A 10,823-nucleotide genomic window follows, 5' to 3' on the forward strand; every position below is an offset into this window, starting at 1 on the left:
ATTGTAATGGGTATTTGTTAAACGATTATAATTATATAGGATATTTTATATTTTTTAAATAATAAGAGAGTATTTATAATTATGTCAAAATTTAAGAAAAAATTTATGTAAATTACCTTTAATTATATTCTTCTTTGTAGTAATAATTAGAATGGGTTGACCAAGCGTCCACATGACAACCTTATCACTCCAAAGAGCTTGACATCACCATATTATTTATTTTTCTGTGTTTTCGGCTTGTTTTTGACATAAAAATGATAAATATTTATTTATATCAAGTTCTTTAATAATAAATATCTTGCAATATGATTGGTAAAAAAAGATGGTTAAACTTAGGTTATATTTAGATTAATGTAATTAAATTTATGAATTTTAAATATCTAAAAATAGGATATTTTTCTGGTATTTGTTTTGATAATTTAAAATTCATTTAAATTATTTACAATTTTTAAAGTTTTATTTAAAATTAGTACATTAAATCATTTTAATTTAAAATTATTATTTTTTAGTAATTTGAATTTAAATTCATAAATTCAAATACGATAATTCAAGAAACCTAAATAACATAAAACTTTATCTCAACCCACAATAGAACGGACCCAAAACAGAAATAAACCAGGTAAAAATAGTTGGGCCGAAGTAAAAGCCCGGTCCACACGAGGGGGGGATTCCTGGGTCCCAAGCTACTCTTGGCGGCGTACCTGGAATCAGAAGTCAAATTGGCTCCCAGTTTATCTTTCACTTCATTCCGTGAAGCAGAGCCTGACACGATTCTTTCATTCTTCTTTCGCCTGCAGTGGTACTTGCGCGCCTTGCAACTTTTTGTGTGGTTGGGAAAGATGGCGATAGGCGTTCTTGCTTTACAGGGGTCTTTCAACGAACACATTGCAGGTATTGTTAGTCCAGAAACCGTCTTGTCATCTCTGTCCATATTTGTAATACACGCCTGTATGTCTAGTTTTTGTGTATATAGGATTAATGGGTGTTTCTGATTGCGTGTGAATTGGAGCTGCAGCGTTGAAAAGGGTTGGGGTGAAGGGGGAGCAGATAAGGAAGCCGGAGCAGCTGCAAAACGTGAGCGCCCTCATTATCCCTGGCGGGGAGAGCACCACCATGGCCAAGCTGGCTGAATATCATAACCTCGTATGTCCTCTTGGTCTGCTTTCTTGTTCTTTATCTATATTCATGGCAAGGGCCTCAATAAAGAAATGTGGAAAGCTGTGGTTTATGCTATATATATATTTATTTATATTGAAGAGATTGAGCTGGTGTTTATTTGTCAGTAATGTTTGATTGCATAAGCAATGTCGTTTGCGATTTGATTGGTGCCCTAGCAAGTTATTGCCCTTTTGGACTGACTTTATACAAGCCGTAACGTTTTATCGTGAAAAAGTATTACGCTAAAGAGAGGAGACACTAGTGCTAATAAGCTACTTAAACTACTTGTCCGCAACCGATTTTGGGATGCTTGCCTACATTATGCACCTCTATTAACACAATATAGGCATCGCAAATATAGTTCAACAATGTCAGAGAGGGGGTTGAGATGTAAACACAAGAAATACCAAAACCACATGTTCTCATCTTTCATATGTTCAGACAAGAAAATGACAGTCAAAATAAGGGTGGTGTCAAAAAACCATTTGAATGACACAGAAAGTCAAAACACCCAAGAGGACAATATATACTGGGATAATACGAAACTCAAAATTGTTTCAGGGATTCTTGGTTTTTGCATCTTGGTTTGGAAATTTTTTTAACAGATCATCTATGAAGGGCGTTGAACTTATTTAGTGTTGCGATTGTGGTTCAGGCGACCAGGATAAACCATATCACCTTTTGAAGCTTGTTGCGTGGATGCTTCCTTGTTTTACAAATTGGAAAAAGTATCCTTGTTTGTATCTTCACGTCCATTGGTATTGTTGTATGGTTTGTTGCGTTTGCAAGCTCAAGTAAGAAAATCGAGAGAAAAGTATATTTTCTGTAAGAAGAAGCAAGCAAACAGAGAGAAAAATGTATTTTCTGTGTGAAGACTGACTGAAGAGGTATTGATTGTTGAGCAAAACTGTCTACGGCTGTTTTTAGGTGTTGTGAGTTTTAGTGTGTATGTATTTTATGGCGGGTTTTATTAATAAAAATGGACTCTTATACCCTCATGAATATTTAATATTACTGACATATGCCCGTGCGAGTTCCCCTCTTGCAAGGTTGAGGCAGCTGGCTAGGCCGAGGCACTGCCTCGACTTGGCGCAAACGCCTTACACGAGGCCGCCTCGCCAGGTCGAGGAAGGCCTCCGAGTTCGGCTCATTGCCTCGACCTGGAGCTAGTGATCACTCGGTGGGGGGTGGGGGCGGGGGCATTGCATCACCCCCCCTCTCACCATTCCCCACCTCTTCACCACCTACACCCCATTGCGAGACAGTCGTCTCTCCCTAAATCTACCAAACATCATTTCGAGAAATTTAGAAAGAAAATTGCAAGAAGTGTGAAGACCTACTTACCTTGCAAAGACATCTTGGCCTTGAAGTGGAAAGTATGTGGGGTAGGTGGAGGCATCACTTAAAAGCCTCCCTTTCAAGAGCAAATACTCTTGATAAAGCGTATTTTTCTTACAAATACTCCTGCACAGGTAAAAAGCTTACAACCTGTTTTTTATGTTTTCATTTTCAGCTTCAGTTTAATTAAAATGAAAAATATGTTTGTTTATATGTATTTTCATTAGAATGATATTGATTTGACATCAGAGTTCGATATAAAACATAATCTCATTAACTTATCCAAACATATTCTCAATTCAAATGAAACCAATACCAAATTGAAAATACATACTGCGGAGACTTGGGCTTGAGCCTGAAATTCCAACAGGGAAGCTTATGGTTTTAGGAATGCTGGAACATGAGTTTGTTGAAATGCTAACCAGATTGTTGGGGGCTGTTGCATTCATAATGTTTGCGAGATTTGAATTCTTGCATTGCCTGAATGAAAGATTTTTCATTTATCAAGATAATGTGTTGAACCATCAGATGCTGCCTAATTTTCATTTATGCTGCTCTGTGGCGTATGAAACTCTGCATGTCTAGTGGCTGAATTCGACCTCTTTTTTGGAGTATGAATGTGTTTGCTTTTACAGTTCCTGTAAGCTGGTTCTCCAGTGTCATGTTATGCACACATAACTAAAGAATACATGCTTTTGTGCTGTAATTGTTCCAATTGCAGTTTCCAGCGTTGCGGGAATTTGTAAAAATGGGCAAACCAGTTTGGGGAACCTGTGCTGGCCTTATCTTTCTGGCCGACAAGGCAATTGGTAGGTGTTTATTTTGATCATTATTATCTCATGCACAGCAATTTCACACTTATAAAATAAACAGTTGATCCCATTTCCACAGGAATCACTACAAACTTGGCCTTAAGATATCTTAGTATTTTGATTGAAATTTATGGCAATATTTGTTTTAGGGCAGAAAACTGGCGGACAGGAACTTATTGGTGGCCTTAATTGTACAGTTCATCGAAACTTCTTTGGCAGTCAGGTATTGTGTAAGCACCATTTTCTTGAGTTCCACATATGACTAATAGACTATTAGCTCCAGGTTATATAGAACATCTTATAATCTTGTGCATCTTGTAGTATGTGTTTGGAACTTATAAGATAATATTTATAGATATTAGATCATGTTTTAAAAATGAAATTTTGAAGTGCTTGGATAAGACAGATTATGGGATATAATGATAATGTTGTAATTTAATATGAGAAAAGCTAAAGAATTTGTTAAGATATTAAAAATACTTCATTAACTCCTTCGTCTTTCTAGCTCACAAGATGCTAACATCTGATATTAGGAATTTATCAGCTTCTCCTACCAAACACACTAGGACAGCTGATAAATTCTCAAACATGAGTTTTAAGGAGTTTGTAGGCTTGACCAGACGCCCACTAAATATGAAGGAATGACAAATAGCCAAGAATAGCTCTCAGTTACAATAACATTGTCAGAATTCTCAGTATAAGCTGCTATATGGGGATGCTGGGCAGATGTTGACTGAGACTAGAGTGCTGTGAATTCTGATTTTAGTTTTTCTCTTGCTTGAGAATAAAAAGCTTATGAAAAAAAATATTGTTTCAGCTTTTCCTTGGAATTTTTTAACATTTTGACTTTAGAATGACCCTGGTTGCTTGAATGCTTCCTTTTGCTGCAGATTGTGTGTTTGCGTTAGGATTATCTTAGTTATTTCAGACTCAGGAAGCCCATTGTTTTATCAAAACCATAAGTGGGGCTACACATTGCTTTTTGAATTGTAAGCCTAAGTGAGACAGTATATTTATCTTCTCACTTGTAGTACTCATTAGTTCTGGGGAAGAGAATGGACTTTGGTCTGCCTAAGTGGAAATTCTTCAACAACAATCCCGAGAGCAACGAACTATGCCAAATTATAATAGAGGGATGCTTGCACATACTTATTACATATACATCCCTCAAATGCTCATTGTTTCGCTCCTCCTTCCCCCTTAATGCTTTTCACTTCTTATTGACTCTATCTAAATGAATATTATGTGTTAGATTCAAAGCTTTGAGGCTGAGATATCTGTTCCTGAGATTGTGGCCAAAGAAGGAGGTCCTCCAAGCTTCCGTGGTGTGTTTATTCGTGCCCCTGGAATTCTTGAAGTAGGTCCAGAAGTACAGGTTTTAGCAGAAGTTCCTGTTCCATCTGATAAAGCTGCTAAATCTGATCCTGCTGTTGAAAATGTAGAGGTCAAGTTTGCCTATGATCTTATGCCAAATCTTTCCAGAAATTATTTATCCATTCTGATATTTTTTTGGCCCTCATGTTATTTGAAATACCTATTTACTACTGGATGTTGTTTATTCTTTCGTTTCTATACTTCACTTGCTTCAGTCAATGTGTGTATATATTTAGATGTCATTATGGATATGATATATATTCCTACTTTATATAATTTATCTCTTTGATGTTTGGTTTGGGTTCTCATCCACAGTGATAAAATCCTTGTTCATTACTGTGAACAGTACTAAACATTTCCTCCTTAGTCTGCATGAGTACCCTAATTTATTTATTAGAAGTTGGATTTCCAGGAACAATTTTTTTGGTAGCCCATTGAAGGGGTGAGATATTGTTTACTTTAGAAAGATTTTGACCTTCCAAAAGATATTTCTGAAGCGAACAAGCTTCAGTGGTCTAGACATGGATGCTTTGCAAATGGTTAAACTCTCGGGGTTTGGGGGGGGGGGGAGTGGTATTGCCTCTGTATTCGAATTTTTGAACCCTGAGTGGTTCCCCGCAACTAACCCATTCTTGCTTCCTAACCATCACTTTCAGAGAATGCTTGAACATGGGATTCTAATGCTGCATTAGAATTTGCATAGAAGAGTTCATACGGTTGTGAGTTTTCCCTCCATGTTGAGAATAAGGCCAGTTGCAAGCTTGTGTCGATAAAATATTTTAGATGTCACTCTTGTCTACTAGGGTTATGGGGATGCAAGATGTTTTATTTTTTAAACCTTTTTTTTTTTAATTTTTTGGAACACCTCATTTGACACTCTTGTTGAGAGTCACATTAAGTTACACTGTTGCTGTTCAACTGTTAGTAATAACGTGTTTCCAGTAATTTGACTAGGAAGTATATAATTTTTGTGATGATTTTTGCCCATGAATTCTTTCTGAATTTTGTATCTAAAGCACCTTGAAATATACAAATGCGTTAACCAGTTGACAATTTATCATTATCAAGTTACTTTGATGCTTAGTGCCTCATGTTAACATAACTCACTAAATCATGCTTCAGGAAAATGCTGCATCTGAACAAAAAGTTATTGTTGCTGTAAAGCAGGGAAACTTGCTAGCAACTGCTTTTCACCCAGAATTAACCGCAGACACCCGATGGTCAGTTTCTTCTGCTTCTGAAGTGCATGTTTTCTTGGAGTTAGTTCCTAAACTTTGTGCACATTCCTACACAGGCATAGTTATTTCTTGAAGATGCTGACTGAGATCAACCAAGAAGCGTCAAGCAGCACCTCCTTATCTTCGGAGGATCTAAGCTTCTCTGAGCCGCCTAAGTATGATCTCCCAATATTTCAACAGTAATAAAGGAAAAAGATGGACAAGTGTATAAAATGGATCAGATGGTAGGCTACTTAGTTTCATATAATCTCGACCAGCATGTGTGCTTGCATTATGGACTGCAGTTCCATTCTGGCAGATCTTCAATACCTCCAAGTCGGTCCACATCTTACAAAATTCTTTGCACTAGTGACATGTTCCAAAAGTGTATATCCTTTGTACATAGTTTAATACCTTACAGTTCTATGCTCTTCTGCATTATTGTATGGTCGAAGTAGTTTAATGGTTGATTTATGTCGATCCTTAATGTTGACTATTTGGTCACATGATAAAAACTGTATTGTCCCGCAAATATATCATCTGCATAATCTGTTTATTTGGTTCAGATATGGTATTTGGTTGGATGGATTTCCATGCTCAGTTTGGTTGACAATAACATCATACAAATTGACTGGAATGTCGATTATGATCGACATATGTACGGTGCCACCAAATTGACATTGTCACTATTAGTGATATTAGCTTAATATAAGCCTGGCAATGGGCGTGTTTTATCATATTTAGATCCATATTGATTCCTTATGTATGTTATCCTGTCCATAGGATCTCTGTGAGTTCTGCTCATGTCAGAACCAGAAAATTTGGGTAGGGTCCGAGTCTTCTCCATTAAGTATACGTGTTTCTTCTTTTGTAATATGTTTTAAGCAATAAAATTTCTTAATATGAATAAAGCGGTTCTACATAATCTCTGTATCGATATGTTACTAAATTGACCTATTAGACCCGAAAAAATGCCGCTGGAAATAATATAATCTCTTGAAGGTATGAGAAGGAATGCGTTTGGCAAGAAAAGCAGCAAAGCCCTGTTGACTGAAGCATCTTTTGTACTAAAAAACACAAGGATTCTTGTGAGCTAAATTTGCAGAATGAGTTGAAAAGCAATAAATACGCGTAAGAATAGCAGACTTGAAGATGCATCAACCCAATGGTGGGTATTTTAAATTTGCTGTTTTACTTTTACAATGTTTCAAGTGCAAGTCTTTGCAGATCTCAAAGTGATTTTTCTGCATATTTTAAGTTTGAAAGAGTTAATATCTTGAGAATGGGATGTAAGACCATTAGCAGCAGGTGCCTTTCTTGCGGCACTTTTTACAAGGTTGGCCATGTATGGACTACTCATAATTCCCAGATCTTCCTACATCTGTAAATAAAATCGAGTTTATTTTAATGGAGGGTTCATACAAGTTGAATATCGAATAATTTAATTTATTTTTCAACCCTAAATTACTTCATATACAAGAGTTACAACATGACAGAGGACTCTTGAGATGATTATATTTTAGGTTCTCATATTTGCGATTAGAGTTTTCTGAAAAATTAGACGTTATTAGAAGTACTCTTTGTTAATAACTAATGAAGGTGAACATTAGAGAGGGACTTGAATCGTAAAAGATATAAATGTAAGGGATAAAGTTGTAATAGTTCGAGTGTTGAGGGGCATACATATGAGTATTTCTTAGTATTTTAGAAAAGTTTGATGAAAAATATTTCTTGATTAAAAATGAAAATATGAGTGCCGAAATAAAATTTTAGAAACTTATAAGTTCTCTTAAGAATGCTATTTTAAATTGTTTTAAATTATCTTAAAAAACAAGTTCAAATATACATACTATTTCGAACTTATACTTATTTATTTCTAGTTTTTTTTCTCTATAGTCACAAAACACAACAAAATACTCCAAAAATAAATCCAATCATAGTGAGTTTCTAACTTATGATTAAAATTTCAGCATATTCCTTCAATTAATCACAAATTTTCCAGTATTATAAGCTCCATTTTTTTGATTTATAAACACTCCAAAAGATTATTTTTAAAATAAAATTTGGTGTTTCATAACTTGTAGGGATAATTATATTCCCCTTCCCTTAGAAGTATGATATAATGACACGTAAACCCTTGTAATTTCACCAAATCTCAGGAGAGATGAGTGTAACTATTCTTAAATTTTAAAAACATGTTATAAGAGATAGGAACTTGTAAAATCTTGTAGACAAGGTTAGCCAAACATGCACCCTCCAAATATGAGACGAGTAAGATTAAATAGAATTAGCAACAAAGATAAAGACAAAAAATGTTTATAATAAGGGAAATGAAAGTATGTACTATATCTGGCAACTTGTTTCATTGTTTATGATCTCAGCAAACATAAACAAATTGAAGTCAACAAAGCGAATAGGAACGTGCGTGAAATATGAAAGAATCTAATCTCCTTTAGCATGTTTCTGTAGTAAAAATAGACATGCTTCCAAGAGACTCAACCACAACATGTTCCAAGTCTTACTTTATTTTCCTGGAAGAAATCGAAGGCCGAAGAGGAGCTGTTTTCAAGCTGTTTATGTCCATGAGAGTAAGCTAACTTACATAACTTTAGCCAAACTCCACGGCCATGTTCCTCCTCTCTATAAATGCTTGGATATTGGTGTGTATGGGAATAGAATCATCATTTTACATAACAAAAATAGCAAATCTCTGAATTTGCATGAGATAAGATCGCTGAGAAATGGAGGCGAGGAGGCTCTTCGTGGTGACGGCTCTCCTCCTGCTGTTCATCTCCATGGAAATCAATACCATTTTGGCCCAAGGAAACGGCAATGGAAATGGCAACGGAAATGGAAATGGCAGCGGAAATGGGAATGGGAACGGAAATGGCAGTGGCAGCGGCAATGGGAATAACAATGGCAATGGTAATGGCAGTGGCAATGGCAACAACAATGGGAATGGCAGTGGCAGCGGCAATGGCAACAACAATGGGAATGGCGACGGCAGCGGCAATGGCAACAACAATGGGAATGGCAGCGGCAGCGGCAATGGCAACAACAATGGGAATGGCAGCGGCAGCGGCAACGGCAACGGTAATGGTAATGGCAATGGCAATGGCAATGGTAATGGTAATGGCAATGGCAATGGTAATGGCAACGGCAATGGTAGTGGCAACGGAAATGGCAATGGCAATGGCAATGGTAACGGCAACGGCAACGGCAACGGTAATGGTAATGGCAACGGTAACGGCAATGGTAATGGAAACGGAAATGGAAGCATCAAAGGACATGACAGTGGAAATGAAAATGGGCAGGGCAGCAATGGGAAAAAACAGAAACGGCCTCCCCATGATGCTGCTACGACTAATTATGACGTATTATCATCGCTGCCCAACACAGGTCAGGAAAGAGCCTTTTGCAAGGCGAGGGGCAAATGCCACTACAAGACCCTGACATGCCCTGCTCAGTGCCCCCAGCGCAAGCCCAAGAAGAACAAGAAGAACAAGGGATGCTTCGTCGACTGCAGCAGCAAGTGTGAAGTCACCTGCAAATGTATATTATAACACATTACATTACATTTGCTTGAGTTTTTATTCATATTCTTGTTTAAGAGTACAAGTACTAATTTTGAATTTGTGTTTCTTTGGCAGGGCGAAGGCCTAAATGCAACGGATACGGTGCTTTATGTTATGATCCACGCTTTGTGGGCGGCGACGGTGTCATGTTCTACTTCCACGGAGCAAAGGGGAGTGATTTTGCCATCATTTCCGATGAAACCCTCCACATCAATGCACATTTGATCGGCACCAGGCCTCAGGGCAGGACTCGTGACTTTACGTGGGTGCAAGCTCTCTCCGTCATGTTCGACACCCATACACTAGTCCTGGCAGCTAAGAAGGTCTCTCATTGGGATGACAACGTGGACGCACTTATCGTGAAGTGGAACGGTGAGTCTATCGATGTTCCCACAGACGGAGAGGCCGAATGGAGGGTCAATGATGGAGAAAGAGAAGTTGTAATTGAAAGGACTGACGATGTTAACACGGTAAGAGTGATGGTATCCGGGCTAGTAGAAATGGACGTGAGGGTGACCCCGATTGGAGAAGTAGAAAACAAGGTCCATAACTATCAGTTGCCGTCTAATGATGCATTTGCTCACCTGGAGACACAGTTCAGGTTTTTAGATTTGTCCGATCAGGTCGAGGGAGTTCTGGGCAAGACTTACACGCCGGGATATGTAAGTCCGGTGAAGAAAGGAGTACCAATGCCGATGATGGGCGGGGAGGATAAGTATCAAACCCCATCGCTCTATTCACCTGCCTGCAAAGTTTGCAGATTTAGGAGACCCTCAGGCTCAGGCAGCGTCGCTGTAGCCTGATTTGATTTCAAATGTTTGTGATTGATTAATAAATGCATTGCTTGTCTTAATTATTATTATTATTATGTGTCCCATTCAAAAGTTGTAACTAAGTGTTATGAAGAACTCTCTTGTAGCATGGGAGGAATAAAACGAAACTGTTGCCAGGTAGCAACTACATTTGATTTGTATTCTTCAAGGATGAATTATATGGTTTGGTGTAGAGAGAAATATATATCTTGAGAACTTATGGATAAAAAGTTTTTGGATAATTCACATGGTGTTTGAGTGCTGCATGCTTTGCTTCTATTTAATATAAAAAAGAATCATTTTTCATATTTTTGTGTTATATATTGATATCACATTTACGTGTGTATTGTATACTATTTTATTTTTAAATTATAATCTAATTTGATAATATTTTTTAACTTGAGTGTTTATTGTTTTATTGGTTTGACAAATGATCCACGCCCACAGAAAGCACGTAACAATCAGTGAAATTTGTTTTAATTTGAAAAATGAGTAATTCTAATGGCTTAATTGCAATTTTTGGGGTTATTAGCATCC

At 37.2% G+C, this 10,823-nt stretch overlaps 2 protein-coding genes across 2 annotated transcripts; both read left to right on the top strand.

Annotated features, from left to right (window-relative positions):
• LOC105170308 (probable pyridoxal 5'-phosphate synthase subunit PDX2) lies at positions 706 to 6,487 on the top strand. Its single transcript, XM_011091013.2, has 7 exons — positions 706 to 891; positions 1,016 to 1,143; positions 3,218 to 3,305; positions 3,458 to 3,531; positions 4,561 to 4,752; positions 5,805 to 5,902; positions 5,977 to 6,487. The coding sequence occupies exons 1-7, from the start codon at positions 840 to 842 to the stop codon at positions 6,101 to 6,103; spliced, it is 759 nt and encodes a 252-aa protein (XP_011089315.1). The 5' UTR covers positions 706 to 839; the 3' UTR covers positions 6,104 to 6,487.
• On the top strand, positions 8,563 to 10,521 carry LOC105170824. Its single transcript, XM_011091745.2, has 2 exons — positions 8,563 to 9,451; positions 9,550 to 10,521. Exons 1-2 carry the CDS (start codon positions 8,641 to 8,643, stop codon positions 10,275 to 10,277), a joined length of 1,539 nt encoding a protein of 512 aa, XP_011090047.1. The 5' UTR covers positions 8,563 to 8,640; the 3' UTR covers positions 10,278 to 10,521.

Source organism: Sesamum indicum, linkage group LG9 (genome assembly GCF_000512975.1).
Source record: "Sesamum indicum cultivar Zhongzhi No. 13 linkage group LG9, S_indicum_v1.0, whole genome shotgun sequence".
Classification (NCBI taxonomy): domain Eukaryota; kingdom Viridiplantae; phylum Streptophyta; class Magnoliopsida; order Lamiales; family Pedaliaceae; genus Sesamum; species Sesamum indicum.